This window comes from Eleutherodactylus coqui, chromosome 1, assembly GCF_035609145.1.
Source record: "Eleutherodactylus coqui strain aEleCoq1 chromosome 1, aEleCoq1.hap1, whole genome shotgun sequence".
NCBI classification, from domain to species: domain Eukaryota; kingdom Metazoa; phylum Chordata; class Amphibia; order Anura; family Eleutherodactylidae; genus Eleutherodactylus; species Eleutherodactylus coqui.
Window position 1 is genome coordinate 404,297,986 of NC_089837.1, and position 16,257 is coordinate 404,314,242.

General features: G+C 46.1%; 1 protein-coding gene across 4 annotated transcripts in view; it reads left to right on the forward strand.

The window, feature by feature from the left end:
* The window catches only part of TGDS (TDP-glucose 4,6-dehydratase), a 39,425-nt gene that overhangs the window by 10,111 nt on the left and 13,057 nt on the right, over positions 1–16,257 (forward strand). For 2 of the 4 annotated variants that reach the window (XM_066580641.1, XM_066580668.1), the window contains exons 3-7: positions 2,952–3,020; positions 4,195–4,285; positions 6,488–6,630; positions 8,951–9,049; positions 12,270–12,329. In XM_066580641.1, the coding sequence (XP_066436738.1) occupies positions 2,952–3,020; positions 4,195–4,285; positions 6,488–6,630; positions 8,951–9,049; positions 12,270–12,329 (462 nt within the window). Of the gene's footprint in view, positions 1–1,887; positions 1,976–2,951; positions 3,021–4,194; positions 4,286–6,487; positions 6,631–8,950; positions 9,050–12,269; positions 12,330–16,257 lie in introns of those variants that run through there. The other 2 variants (XM_066580659.1, XM_066580650.1) reach the window with 2 other exon arrangements.

The following is a 16,257-nucleotide window of genomic DNA, read 5'->3' on the forward strand; positions in this document are numbered from 1 at the left end:
TCTACATAACAAAAGCTCTACGTATGGCCTTCTACTTATAATATAGCTGAGTTCATCACCCTCGGGTAGATTGTGATTCTCTCTAGACGCCCTGTAGAGCTGTCGGGTGACTGCACATTGCCATTAGTAACGGCTTGTCCTGATCTGCGTGTAAAGGGACAGCTTCACGTCGCTCTTCAATGTTTTCTACTCCAGTTTTTACATCAGAAGCCTTCTTGATGCTTCCACTGAATCTCCAGCCACTGTTGAGAGAATAGTTTCCATATTTATAGGGTTATTCCCGTCTTATAAAATGATGGCATGTTGCTATCACTCTATGATTGGTGGAGGTTCAATCTCTAGGAAAGACTAAATGCTATGGCCCTTTCATTCTCAGGATTCATTGGGATCCCTCATGTCAAACCTGCATAGATCATAACGTAATTGCATATCCTAGTAGTATGCCTCACTCTGTAAGATGGAAAAAGATGGAGATGCTGTTAGATGAGAGAGGTGTTCCGGTATTCACACATGGATTTATACTGGTACAAATGTTCAGTTTATTATGTGTTTTAATAGAACACTAACGTTTCGGACAACTTGTGATTATCTTATAGCTTGTGTATCTCATCAATCTGGTAATATATTTCCAATAACATTGTTTTTCTTTTTTACCACTGTAAATCTAGGTTGAAGTGCAGCCCTGTTTGTCATCAGGCATTCTACTTCTGTAGTAACTGGAACGTTGGGACGTCTATTTAGCTGTGGGGGTAGGGGCTGTCGGTATTAGTGTATCTTGATGCCACCAGGAAGTCCTGGTGGAGCCAAGATTGACAAGGTGATGCCCCTTGTACCTGATTGGGTGCACAGCAGCCTTGCACACCGGTCCTGGAAGGCCACTAAAAGTGCACGTAAAAGACATACACCGGGGCCAAAGTGCAGGAAAAATACATTCAGCGGGCCCTGTTGAGCTTAAAGGCTCATAAAACGGCTTTTCCTTCATTGCCGGCGGCACACCACAAGACGCACCCTTCACCTGATTTAGTTAACACATACCGGTCGCAGCAGGGAGGCGACAGGGCCAGGGGGACAGGAGCACACGCTGGTAGCCTTCCCACCCCACCCGAGGTGGCTTTCCCTGCAGCGGAGCAGAAGCGCTGAGGGCGAAAGCTGTCCGCGGGGGAGCGTCCGACAGGGATCTGACAGTGGCGTTGGCGGAGCAGAAGCCCTGAGGGCGCCAGATGTCAGCAGGGGAGCGACGTCAATGGACCTAAGAGTCCCTCTGGAGAAGCAGAAGTGCTGAGAGCGGCAGCTGTGAGCACGGGAGCAGCCGACAGGGATCTGACAGTGCCGCTGGCAGAGCAGAAGCCCTGAGGGCGCCAGATGTTAGCGGGGAAGTGGCATCAATGGATCTGAGAGTCCCTCCAAAGGAGCAGAAGCGCTTAGAGCAGCAGCTGTGAGCGGCGCAGCGGCCAACAGGGAGCTAACTGTTCCGGGTGACCGTAAAATTACTTGTTAGGCTTACATTATTACTTTTTAATTCTGCCATGTTAAAGCGGTAACATGGCAGCATTTATGCACACTCTGCTACTAGGACCTTTCAGCCTTGGCCCAATCAGGAGCTGGGGGTGTGAGAGGGGCGTTCCTCCTGTCAAACCACTAGCTTCCGGTGGCGTCAAGGTACACTAATACCGGGGTTGTCTTCACACGCTCAGCTCCCTACACCCATGCAGCTCTCGGGTCTGCAGTCAGTGTGTACAGTCTCGCCTGATGTTTACTTAACCAGCTTGATGCACTTATCTTTTTATGTTGTAGGCAAAACAGCATAAGGTTGGGCTCACACAAATGGGTTGGATTCCACGAGTGGATATGCGCAGCAGAAGACTTGCGTATGGTCACATATGCATGCGGTTTTCCGCACAGATGTACATTTTAAGGACAGCGTATCGTCCGCTCGGAAGGACAAATGCAAACAAGGATGTTGCCCAATCCCCTGGTAACCACCTTCTATCACTCAGGCGACCTGCTCTTGTGCTGTCGTAGTGACAGCTATTCTGAATGCCTTCAGAACAGGATTCTGCTCTCTGGGCACAGCTGGTTTATACTACTTTTTTGGAAGTGGTATAAACCACTTAAAAAAAAAAAGAACACTGCCTTGTGGAGGAAGATCCCAGAAGAGTAAGCAAGGGTTGCAGACAGTCTGGATGGGGTGTTGCTCCCCAGACTCTGTCCTGCATTGTCTGCCCACAAATTCCTGCTTTCTTTATGCCATTTGTTATCTGGTCTCCTAGCAACGTGTGTACAAATCCGCGTTCATACGGGAAAAAATTGCGTATGCACTTTGGATTGAACGCATCCATGGAGATCAATGAAGCTCATGCATGCGGAATCCGTGGTAAAATAAAGCATGCTGCGATTTTTGTTCCACTTGTGGAATCCACAATTTCTACCTGCAAGTGTGAGCGACCCTGCACAGGTCAACGCATTTCAATGCTCACGTATTACCGCATATCATATGTGCGGACGGCGATCGCAGCATCCGTAATTCAAATCTGTTTGTGTTAGACTGGCCTAATCATTATTGGATTGATCTTTTAGCTGCTTTCCTAGTTTGTGTGTCTGTGCACGGTCATGGCATATCTTCTGTCTCTACATATAAAGATTACCACACATACCAAGCCAGGCAAATATAATATCAGAAGAGACAGGCTATGCACATACGGAGTGCAGATGTGGGAGGAGCCTGTGAATGTAGCCCCTCCCTCAACTAAGAAGATGTCCTATGGTCCCAGTTACTAGAGGAACTAAATGCCTAACAAGCAGTGGACTGCAGAGGGGCTGCACTTCCCACTTGTTTTACAGTAGTAAAGCAAAGTGTATTGAAAGTATATTAGAAACGTTAGTGTCCCTTTAAAGTCTGAGAAAGTGCAGTATAATTGGTGACACTGATATTGGCTTCTTTATTTCCTCAGCTCGATTATTGTGCCAGCTTGAAAAATCTCGATGCTATTTCCAGTAAACCAAATTACAAGTTCTTACAGGTAAGGTATATGCGTAGGTGTATTAGGTGATTAGATTGTAAACCATCCTTAGATTTAGGCCACAGGTCAGAAGCGTGGATAGCATTAGATGTTTTCACAAAGCGCAGCAGTATTTACTCGTGTAACGTATTAAAAACTGCTTCCACAATGCATCACAAAGTCACTGTGTTTTATGGTAAACCCAGTTTTTGATTCCATCTTGATCTTGACCACAGATCAATCACAGTTCATGGCCTTAGGGCTCATTCACAAAAGAGTACTTTAATTGCGGATTACACACTATATATCGTGGCCATTCAAATACATTGATTTTGGCACGTCTCGCTCAAACTAGCAGTTTTTTCATTTTTTTTAATAAGACGCACAAATATAAGCCCTACACCAAAAATAAGCCCTAGCTGCATAAAAAAAGCTTAGAACAAACAAATACATCACCTAACAGCCGCTGATCACTCTGCTGCATCTTCCCTGCAGCTCCCCGGCACTTGCTTGTAGTATTCTCTTAGTGCTTCCTTGTCAGGGGTTCAAAATCCCGGCCTACAGGAGGTCCTAGCTGTGATTGGTTCTTGAGAGCTGCGGCTCAGCTAATCGGAGCCAGCGCTTGATGAACCAATTACAGCCATTCAGTGAACGGATTCAACGGATGGCTGTGATTGGTTCATAGATCGCTGGCTCTGATTGGCTGAGCCGCGGTGCTCAAGAACCAATCGCAGCCAGCGCTTTCTTGCAATGTTGCAGGCTACAGAACATAGCTAATGTGACATAACCCATAGGGAAGCATGGGCTTCACATACATGCAACTTGTAGCATTGTCACATCGCAAGAAAATTGTGCGATTTTGTCGCCCGTGTGAAATCCGCCTTACATCCTGGAGCAGGTCTACTTTTCACAACAGAACGTATATCTTTTTCTGATTTCTTGTAAAGATCGTATATGTATACCGCTTCAACCATTGTAAATATCACGGATTTACTTTGCATGCCTCAGCGCAGCGTACAAACATGTATCCGCCACAATGAATGTCTCCATTCATATCCAGCAGTGTGACTCAGAAATGAGCTGTGAAATCAATGTGTACTTTGCAGTCTTGTCTGCATGTTAATCCTAATCCGATGTTCTGCTGTATGCGCTTCCTGATGCACCGTGGCGTCTAACCTTCATCCTTGTACTTCAGGGGGATATCTGTGACTCGCACTTTATAAAACAACTTTTTGAAACCGAAAACATAGATGTGGTTCTACATTTTGCTGCGCAGACTCACGTAGGTGAGTGGATTTACTCTGATTTCTCTAAATTACATAAGAGCAAGTGAAAGGTAATGCTGTGGGTTTTAGTTCCAATTCATTATATTTATGTATATAGGAGATAATGCGTATTAAGACCTGGGGGCGGCCATGTTGAAAAATCACTTCTTTACCCTGCTGTACTGTCTATATAGAAAACACAGCATGTGTGAACTTCATGGGCACGTAAAATGCATAGGGGGGGGGGGGGAGTTGTAATCTTATAGATAACTGCAGTCTCCAGAAAGTGCAGGAGTACAAAGGGGCCTTATCTGTGGATAGTGTCACTATATGTTCTTATATAGACCTCCAGCAGTACAGGAGATCTATCCTTGGGCTCCTTTTAGATAAGCCGATGTCGTTCTAACGAGCATGTGACATCATCGCTAACTCATTCGATCTCCTGCAGCCTGTTTATACAGGCAGATACATTGTTGGCTCATTCAAATGAGAATCGTTCATTCTTTCACATTTGCTATATAAGGCTAACTTCACATGGGTGAGGGAGATATATTCTGCTATATTCACAACCCAATATCACACTTGTGTGAAATCCCCATGGATGCGAAGCGTATCCATGTGAAAACAGCCTTGCATCACTGCGGAGATGAAGGGAATCCCCCGTCACGGCTGTTACATCCACGGCAGAGGATCGCAGAGTTCTCCCATTGGTTTCAATGGGCCGCCCTACTGCGACGCGATATCTCGTAGCTAGATCATGCCGTGATTTGATTTCTGCATCGCCGTGCCATGCAGGAAAACATCGCCAATGCGTTGGAACCAATTCAAAAGTATGGGGTTCATATTTGTACATCTCGCAACACTCAAATCCCACACGGATCACGCGTGCGGGTGATCCGCTGCGGATATCTCCCCGTGGATATGAGGCCTAAGTGAATGAGCGGGACTGAACGAGCAGAGTTTAAACCGAACGATAAGGGAACAAGCCAACGATTTTTATGCCTGAATAAAATGAATGATAAGTAGTTTGGGAAAACGTTTTATTGCTTTGTCTCTTTTGCATCGTCCCGTTTACACTGAGCGATTAACGTTCCGATTATCACTGGATCATCCTACTCTGAAGGATTAGTGCTGCCAGCGATTGACTAACAATGATTAGTTCGCTTATCTTTCATCATTCAGTTTTGGCTGGCGTAAAAATCAAACCACAACCGACCCGTGTAAGCAGGCAGTGGCTCATCTATAAGGGACTGCTTGTCTACTGTACTCGAGAGAGAGCATCACCTTTTTCGAGTACCTGCTGGCTCGTCCCTGAAGATTCGGGGGCGGGGGGGGGAGTACGGAGGAGAGTGAGAAAGATCACTCTCTCTCTCCCTCCCCATCCCCTCTGCAACCCCTCCGCTCAGCTCTCTCATCTCTAATCCTAAATGGACTTAAACGGCAGTCTGATTAATGCTTTTTCTCCGCTGATCAGAATGTTGTGCTGCTCCGTGGTACCACTTGACTCTCTGAATCCTACAGCGTCTTGTGTGAACCGGAAGTCGGTCTCTGTCTATTCCTGTGAGACACACATTAAGAGTGACTGACTTCCAGCCCCCTTATAGGAGGACTCATAGAGTCAAAATATGGGTCACTGAAATGAAGCTGACCATTCAAGAAGAAAGCGACCCGTAGGGAAATTCCTAGCACTACTATTTACCCCATGATCATTACAGTCAGACCCAGCAATAACCTTTGTCCAAGTGTGCTTCTTTAATTCAGCTACCCTCTAATAATGAGATGACTCTACTATCCCAGACTATATAAGGCTACAGAAAATATCAGCCTCTGGTATCCAGTAGGAAAATGGAATATTTCAGGGGCCCTGCATGCGCCCCGCTCCTGTCCCGCTATCAGTGAGCAGCAAGACTGAAGAAGCAGCTGCCGAATAAATACTGAGGAATGTTAATAACCCTGTGTATGTGCGTGTCTATTAAAGGGTTGCGCCTTCTGCCCAGCCTTTTGGTTTATACAATTTCGTTCTGCATATGTCTACCCGTGGGTTGTACATATCCAGGGTGGGCTGCACCCAGCACCCCATGCATGGACCTCTCTTGCTACTTCACCATCAGGATACCTAATGAAGACCAGGACCTACTCCCCACCACTGCACATGACCCCCACTGACATAGCACCCCTCTTTTTTTCTACACCATATCATTTATCTTTATTTTTTCCATACAGATCTATCGTTTTTGGATTCCTGTAAGTTTGCCTATGTGAATATCTATGGAACGCACATTCTTCTTAATGCTGCTTATGAAGCTGGCGTGGAAAAGTTCATCTACATAAGTACAGATGAAGTATATGGTGGAAGCCTCGATCAGGTGGCTATTTCCTTTTTTTTTTCCCCCTCCCTCTCCCTTGTAATACTCTAAAAATGTGCATAGCTCTCCACGTCGGAGGCCACAGTCACACTTGTGCCTCTGTCTATGGCTGATCCCATTGTTCAGCTCAATCCTTGGAGCTGAGCAACGAAAATGCTGGGTCTGAGTGGTGCTGGATGGCCACTATTATGGCCATTTTTTGGCGCCGGAGGCTCCCACAAAGCCTCCACACAGATGTCAATGTGACCTTAGGGTATATTCACACAGCCAAATATATAAGACAGAAAATTACGGGCAATATCGCCCCCCCAAAACAATGGACATGCAATTTTTCTATCTATAGGAGAAAAAAAAAAACTGCATTTCCATGCAGATGTGATTTTTATTTTTTATTTTTTTTACCTTTTCCTATTGAAACCTGCTGTGAGCTTAGAACGAACAAGCAATACCGCCCCTTTTACACGGCACGATTCTCGAGCGCACAAGTGAGTGACGTCACTGCTAATTGTTTGCGCTCGTGCAGAATGCTTAGATGGGCAGATCATCGCTAAGAGTCGCTTACTTCGTGTTCACTTCTTGCTCAGTCCTCACATCCTATGTGAAGCAAGAAGCGGGGAGCGTTTAGATATAACGAGAAGTGTGCGAATTAGCAATGATTTTTATGCAGGCTGAAACTGAGCAATAAATCAAAACTGCGCGATGGCTTTACGTTAAGACGTAACAATTATCGCGCAAGGAATGATAATCAGATATGGATGCAATAAATAGAGAAATGTCCGACTGCTTTAGAGATCAGCTCGAGGTTGTAAGCATTTCAAGGGAATCTGACTCCTACCTTCAGCGCTATAAACTAAGCTGACGGCATAAGTAGGTGACCAGTGATGTTTGGGGATGTAAGTGTTGTACCTACCTCCCCCGTTGTTCCCTTGCTGTCAGCGCTGGGATTCAAAATCTGCGCATAGAGAAAATCTGCACTGTATGAACTACGGCGCACATTGCCTGAGCACTAAGAGCAGATTTAAATGGGGATTTGGACATAGAATTTGTGGCAGAGTTCTGCTACATGATCTGGATTTCAGGGGTTCTTATCTTTTAACCCCTTGACAACCAGGCTGTTTTGTACCTTAAGGACCAGACACTTTTAGGGATTTTCCCCATGTTGAGGTTTTACTGCCCTATTTTTTTTCCTTCAGCTACCAAAATTATTTTTGCTGAGTTTTTTTTCCCCCGTGACATATAGGGCTAGTTGGTGGTGGTGGTGGTGGTGGTGGTTTTTGTTTTTTAAATTACTTTATTTTAGCATAAATATACTATGGGATTCATTTCCGACCCTTTGATATATATAATATGTAAGGTTTCGGATTACAGGGTGCATACAGCGACTTTTCTTTTCTATGTATATTTTTTTATTTTATTCTGAAATTTTTTCTTTCTTATTTATGTAACTTTCTTTTACCATCTATGTCCTCCATGATGTCATATAAGACCTCTGGGGGACATTCACCTCCCTTGTAGTGACAATAGCCAGTGGCAGAGCTAAACAGGGTCTGCTAGGACCCTGTAGCTCTGCTGTGCCAGGGAACATCCAGTGGTCACATGATCGCCGGCTCGTGTACCGGAAGAAACACTTCCACTTCTTAGTACATAATGCTCATTGAGCGCTGTGTACTCAGGAAAGGGGAAAGCAGAAAGGGTTAAATCCCACTTCACCCTCCTCCTCTGGGTTCTCAGCTGTCACTAACAGCTGACAGCCCGACCTGCTGCTGCTTGATCGCAGGAGGCTTTAATCCTGCGCCGTACTTTTGTGATCGGCCGGAATTAAAGCCGATATATTTACAGCACTTGGTCCTTAAGAGGTTAAGCAGTTTAGCCACTGAGGTCAATCGCCAGATCTTACTTTGGTTAAGGGTTCTGAAAACCCTGTAATACTACATTTTGCCCAGTTTACCTGACATGCCTGCTAACCTAGGTGTAAAGTCATGTGTGTCAGTAGATTGAAGCAGCGGTTTGTATATCTAGAAAGGCACATTTTAGTGTTGGACTTTCCAGATCCTATAGCCATCCCCTCCTATCCTGTAAAGGGTCTCTAGCCGGCAGCCTCCCCTCCATCCGTGAGCAGTGCCTAATACGGCCTCACCTTCTATACATCCTCTAATGGCTAGAGGTCAGCTTGGTGTAAACAATCATTCTGCAAGCCTGGATTGTGTTATTCCCAGTACAGAATTATGTAGATGAGTCTCTTCATTCCAGAATATTTTGCCCAGTATTCTGCACATTATTCCACCTCGCTGCCATCTCTTAAAAATTCATATTTCATTAGGAATTTGATGAAACCTCACCAAAACAGCCAACGAATCCATATGCGTCGTCCAAAGCAGCTGCGGAAAGCTTTGTACTGTCTTTCTGGGAAAGATACAAGGTAAGGAGGCGAGGCGAGAGCCAAGGATATATTAGCACTGGGAGTCTTAGCTCTATTCAGCGGGGGACGTGTGGAAATGAAGCATCACACAGCCATATGTTGTCAAGTGTGAAATGATTATTTCTACTGCTGGATGTATTTAGGACGGAGCCCAAACTGTCCCACCTGCTCTGCAATGCACCAGCTGCCATTCATTTCTTTCACTACCGCCTGTAATCTGTCCAGAGCGACAACATAAATACACTTATGCCATTTTTTTGCCTTTGCGTAGCATCTGTGGTGCTCTTACCTCGTGAGGATTCTTCACTTTAATCAATTGCCTCTTTTTTTTTTTTTTTTAAAGTTTGTGTAATAGAAAATCCTGAATGCTGCATACACATTATGCCGAGCAGTGCGGGCTACTAAGAGATTACCAGCAGCATGTCTACAATAGTGCTGCAAAGTTTGTGTACGTGTCATCACGTGACATCATTCAGCAGAATACCCTGCCACATACCAAGCCTGAAGAAGGGTTGATTGTACTCAGAACTTAGGTGACTTCACGTTAATTTACTCCATAATTGGCATAAAACTCTCAGAAGGTACCTGAGGAGGATCACTGAGGGCCATCTCTATTTTAGCTCAGTACTACTTGCTGTATGATATAAAGTCTCATTTAGGCCTCACGTCCACAGGCATAATTGAATTGCGGAATCTGCCTGGGTCACCCGTGCGGATAATCCGCAGTTCAATATGCCCATAGACTATCATTGGGCATCCGCAGTTATTTAAATACCTGTGGATGTCTTTTTTTTTTTTTTTTTCCTGGCGTGTGGATCGCACGTGGGTGAAAAAAAACCGCAACATGCTCTATTTTTCTGCTGATCCTGCAAGGATGAATTCCATTGAAGTCAATGGAAGCCGTCCGGTCCGCGGCACTCCCGCAGCTGACACTGTGGATGTGCCGTGGATCCGCAGGAAAGCAGGAGGTTTAAAAAAATAAAGAAGGCACGGCACATGCGTGCGGCACACTGGCCTGGCGTGCCAAGCGCATCCGCCGTGCAGAAGAAAGAAGATCCGGCTGTGACAGAGGAGACGTGCGCCACATCCGGACAGGTGAGTAAATGTATTTTTTGCTTCATGTCTGCGGGTACGGCAGGAATCTGCTGCGGGATTCGACACTCCTAATCCGTGCGTGCCCGTGGACATGAGGCCTTAGACGGGCCGAAAGTTGTCTAAACGACTGCACAAGGGTTGACACCACCACTATGGTCGTTAGCCCTCGTGCCGAGCGTTTAGACAGGCAGAGAACACCGCTGGATTGCGGGCCTCTCGCTCGGCGCTTCATTCTATGTGTAGTGGGGAGCATTTACACGCAGCGAGAAGCCCGCGATCCAGCAATGTTTTTTAGGCTGACTGAAATTCAGCAACGATGAAAAATGAAGGAATAGTAATGTATTTTTTTGCATTTAGCCGGGACGATTCTCTCTCATTTGAGTTCATTTGAACAAATTTTGAGCAATAATTGTCCCGTGTAAATGGTCCTTAAGGCAGAGAGGCCTGAGAGACGGGCAGCGGCTTATAAAGAAGTGCTGTGACCCATCCCTCTGCATCAAGGAAAAGGGCATGACTAACAAACCAGTTCTAGTGATTTACCCAAGTATTCTAGAGGGCAGAGACTGATAGTTTAGATTCCCTGCCCTCAGCTAAATAACCAAGGCAGTCGTACATTGTGAACAGAGCAGAGGGGCTGTGGCAATGTCCTGTGGTGGCAGCATCTCTCTACTCACTAGTGTATTCTGGCAATGGCAGAGGACTCTGGCACCGTATTAAAAAAAACAAAAAAAAACCTTTTGGATTACAAATCTGAACCGCAGGTTAATTCCTGTGCTGAGGAAATCCACAGCTTGTAGATAAGACTTTTTTTCAGCTGTCATCCACTGTGGATTTTCCAAGTGCAGATCCACATGGAAAATCGGCAGCCTTTCCAGTGTGTGTGGATGTAGCCTCCTTTATTTTCTGTTACTGCATGCTCCATACTAATTCTATCCACCACTAGGAGGTGCACATAGTAATTGGACACAAAGATCGAAAAAGTGGGCCCCTAAATATGTTCCATCATAATACCTAGAAGTTCATTTGTGCTGTAAAGTCATCACCCCTCGTCTTGGTCGGCAGCCCAGGGTGCCTTTACCTGGGGGGACTCTCATGCTTTTATACAGGAGCGATACTCTCACTGAATGGAGGTTGATTGCTTCGGAGATTTCTTCTCACTGTCCAGCTCCATTCAGAGTAAACAGGCAGTGATTGGTAGATGTGCCTGTTTACACAGGCCGATCGTTGTTTAATGATTATGCCTACATAAGCCGAACGATTAGCAAACGAATTATCATTGGCATCATCTGACAAGTTGCTGTCACTTTTCTGGGTTCAAATACATATATTTTGAGGATATGTTGTGGTATTTAATGCAGCGGACAGTATAGTATGTCCATGTACAGGTGCTCCCCGACTTGCGAACAGGTTCAGTTCCGGGAGCCCGTTCGCAAGTCCGTTTTGTTCGCAAGTCGAACAAATGGTAGCATGGAGGGGATCGCGGGTGGATCCCACTCCATACAACGTCGGGTGCAGGCTGTTCTTACAGCGGGCACCCGGCGGCAGCAGTTCCGACGAGCCTCGCCGCTTGTCGGAACTGTTAACACTTTAAATACCGCTCTGACAGCGGTATTTAAAGTGTTAACAGTTCTGACGAGTGGCGCGGCTCGTCGGAACTGCTGCCACCGGGTGCCCGCTGTAAGAAACAGCCTGCACCCAACGTTCAGGGGGCCCATACAGCGTCCCACGATGAGATCACGGGACGCTGTGTGGTTGCTAGGCAGCCGGGGACCTCCTGAAAGGCCCCAGGGCTGCCTATGCAGAGTGCCCATCAAGCGCACGGCTTGATAGGCGCTCTGCATAGACAGCCCTAGGGCTTTTCAGAAGACCCCCGGCTGCCCAGCAACCGCGATGTGACCGGACAGGCTTCTATCAGGCTTGATAGAAGCCTGTCCGGTCCCTGCACAGTACGATGTACTGCCATAGCATTACATCATACTGTGCAGGACAGATAGTTCGTATCTAGCGAAATTCGTAACTCGAATGTTCGCAAGTCGGGGACTATCTGTATGTGGCTTCGGCTGTTTGTGTTGTATTAACCAGTCTATTAACATTGATGATCAACCCCAATTTCATTTCTCTGCAGTTTCCAGTTATTATCACCAGATTTAGCAATGTGTACGGACCACATCAGTACCCAGAAAAGGTTAGTGGGATTGTTCTTTATTTTTTCAGTGCGTTACAGATTTTTAAAACATTTTTGGAGCCTTATTAGAAGTGTTGCAGTTGCTGTTTGTCAACATGCAGTTGTGAGCCAGACCTGAATGTATCTCTGGATCCCGATAAAAGAATAACAATGATTGTGCGTCTCTGAAGAAGAAAACCTACGTATTCGCCAGCGTCACTTCATGGCCCAACATGTATGCATATAATACACTTCTCGGGCGGGGGGAGGGGGAGGCAATGAATGAAAAGAATTCTTCGACAAAAGGGATCAGAGGAGAATGTCAGTTTTTTGACGAACAGGCAGTGCACAGTCCACCAAATTACAGTTGAACACAATCCCCGAGCTCCAGCTGACCTGTCCAAAACCACAACTCCTCTTTCCATAGCACGGATGGGCTATAATGGCAGGCAACCAGTTCCAGTGCCATCGCCATCTGAGAAACAAAAGGGAAAGACTCTAGTAGACAAAAGAGCATAAAAGTCGGATCCCTAACAGTGAAAAAACATCTTGTGGTCAGATGAATCCAGATTAGTGTGGCTTCATGCTGATGGGAGGGTCAGGATTTGGTGCAAGCGAAGCCGAAATCGACTGCTGTGAGTGACTTTTATCTGTGCATTGCTATGTAAAGACTCATGCGCTCGGGGGTTGAGTCGGAATTTACATCAAGCTTTCTGGTAAAATTCTAGCTAGTTTTGCTGCTAAAATTGCCAAAATCCGAACCGGACCCTATTAAAGTCAATAATGGAAACTGAGACACAAGTGAATGCAGTTCTAACAAAATGTCAGCTGTGAGCAGAACCAGTATGTAGACGTTTTTAGTTCCCATTCACTGACTGCAAGCAGAGACCTAGAAAGCCAAAGTATATTAAGAACTTGCTGTCATCGTAGAATGGTTAAATGGTAACTAATTTATGACCTGTCAGACCGCTTTTAATCTATTATATATACATACACATATATAGTACAGTTTAAAGTACTGATCAGTGGGGGTCCGGGCGCTGAGACCCCCATAGATCACTGAAAAAACAAGCAGGCTGGGCTGGGCTGGCTGTTATCGGCGAGCCATGTGGGGACTTTCTCTGAAGTATTTATTTTTGTTTTAAGTTTTTAGTTACCTTTTTAAGCTTTATTTACATAAAGATGGAAAACTACTCTACCTGCACTTCACCTCACCAAATATTATTAGGCTGCCTGTCCATGATAAATCACCCGCCGATTGCGCTCTGTAAAGCTTTTTCCTAGGATTACTAAGGAAAGCGCAGCGCCGGCGTCCACAAACGGAGAATCGTAGCGATAAGAGATGGATAAGAGATGTGATATGGGCGGGCATGGAGGCTCTAGTACCCTGTTGTACCGCCTCTAGCTTGGATACAAGATGTGATACAGGCGAGTATGGAGGCTCTAGTACCCTGTTGTTCCGCCTCTTGCTTCGATACAAGATGTGATACGGGTGGCATGGAAGCTCTAGTACCCTACTGTATCGCCTCTAGCTTGGATAAGAGATGTGATACGGGCGGGCATGGAGGCTCTAGTACCCTGTTGTACCGCCTCTAGCTTGGATACAAGATGTGATACAAGCGGGCATGGAGGCTCTAGTACCCTGTTGTTCCGCCTCTTGCTTGGATACAAGATGTGATATGGTGGGCATGGAGGCTCTAGTACTCTGTTGTACCGCCTCTAGCTTGGATGTAAGATGTGATACTGGCAGGCATGTAGGCTCTAGTGCCCTGTTGTTCTGCCTCTAGTTTGGATACAAGATGTGATACGGGTGGGCATGGAGGCTCTAGTACCCTTTGTTCCGCCTCTAGCTTGGATACAAGATGTGATACGAGCGGCATGGAGGCTGTAGTACCCTGTTCCGCCTCTACGTGGATACAAGATGTGATATGGTGGGCATGGAGGCTCTAGTACCCTGTTGTACCACCTCTAGCTTGGATACAAGATGTGATACAAGCGGGCATGGAGGCTCTAGTACCCTGTTGTACCGCCTCTAGCTTGGATACAAGATGTGATACAAGCGGGCATGGAGGCTCTAGTACCCTGTTGTTCCGCCTCTTGCTTGGATACAAGATGTGATATGGTGGGCATGGAGGCTCTAGTACTCTGTTGTACCGCCTCTAGCTTGGATGTAAGATGTGATACTGGCAGGCATGTAGGCTCTAGTGCCCTGTTGTTCTGCCTCTAGTTTGGATACAAGATGTGATACGGGTGGGCATGGAGGCTCTAGTACCCTTTGTTCCGCCTCTAGCTTGGATACAAGATGTGATACGAGCGGCATGGAGGCTGTAGTACCCTGTTCCGCCTCTACGTGGATACAAGATGTGATATGGTGGGCATGGAGGCTCTAGTACCCTGTTGTACCACCTCTAGCTTGGATACAAGATGTGATACAAGCGGGCATGGAGGCTCTAGTACCCTGTTGTACCGCCTCTAGCTTGGATACAAGATGTGATACAGGTGGGCATGGAGGCTCTAGTACCCTGTTGTACCATCTCTAGCTTGGATACAAGATGTGATATGGCGGGCATGGAGGCTCTATCACCCTGTTGTATCTCTTCTAGCTTGGATACAAGATGTGATATGGCGGGCATGGAGGCTCTAGTACCCTGTTGTACCGCTTCTTGCGTGGATGTAAGATGTGATACCGGCAGGCATGGAGGCTCTAGTACCCTGTTGTACCTCTTCTAAGCTTGGATGTAAGATATGATACGGGTGGGCATGGAGGCTCTAGTACTCTTTGTTCCGCCTCTAGCTTGGATACAAGATGTGATACGAGCGGCATGGAGGCTGTAGTACCCTGTTCCACCTCTACCTGGATACAAGATGTGATATGGTGGGCATGGAGGCTCTAGTACCCTGTTGTACCGCCTCTAGCTTGGATACAAGATGTGATACAAGCGGGCATGGAGGCTCTAGTACCCTGTTGTACTGCCTCTAGCTTGGATACAAGATGTGATACGGGCAGGCATGGAGGCTCTAGTACCCTGTTGTACCGCTTCTTGCTTGGATGTAAGATGTGATACCGGCAGGCATGGAGGCTCTAGTACCCTGTTGTACCTCTTCTAAGCTTGGATGTAAGATGTGATACGGGTGGGCATGGAGGCTCTAGTACCCTTTGTTCCGCCTCTAGCTTGGATACAAGATGTCATACGAGCGGCATGGAGGCTCTAGTACCCTGTTGTACCGCCTCTAGCTTGGATACAAGATGTGATACGGCGGGCATGGAGGCTCTAGTACCCTGTTGTACTGCTTCTAGTTGGATACAAGATGTGATACGGGGGGCATGGAGGCTCTAGTACCCTGATGTACCGACTCTAGCTTGGATGCAAGATGTGATACGAACACAAACCCAGCCGTCATCAGTGCCCAAACTAATCCTAGATGCATCGCTGAAGACAACCCGGTTCCACACTGTAGCAGTTCAGTTATGTTGTTTATGATAAGGTGTGAACCTTTTCAGGGTGCTTTTTTTTTTTTTTTTACAATTTGTACATATATGCATGTGGAATACAGTAATTCTGTCATCTCATTCTGAGCGCCTTGCTATCCCCACGTCTGCTGCCCATATAATTGTGAGATGGCACCTGGGATAGGCTGTAGTTTTCCTGGCACCATTTCAGGGTACATATAATTTATTGCTGCATTTTTTAAATCTTTTTTTGAACCCCCCCCCCACCTTTCCATTTTTTTTTCTCGTCACTTTCAATGGGATTTTTAAAATAAAGATTGCTGTCGGTTTGCTTCTGTTGTGTTTAGAATTTCCATTTTGCATTCTGTTCTGGCTAAAAAAGGGAAACATAACAGAATGGAAGCGAACTTTTATTTTTGAAACCCCACTGCCAGTGACAGAGAAAAAAAATGTAAATGTTTAATTACGTCTTTCTGGTCCAAAATGGAACATGGAGGC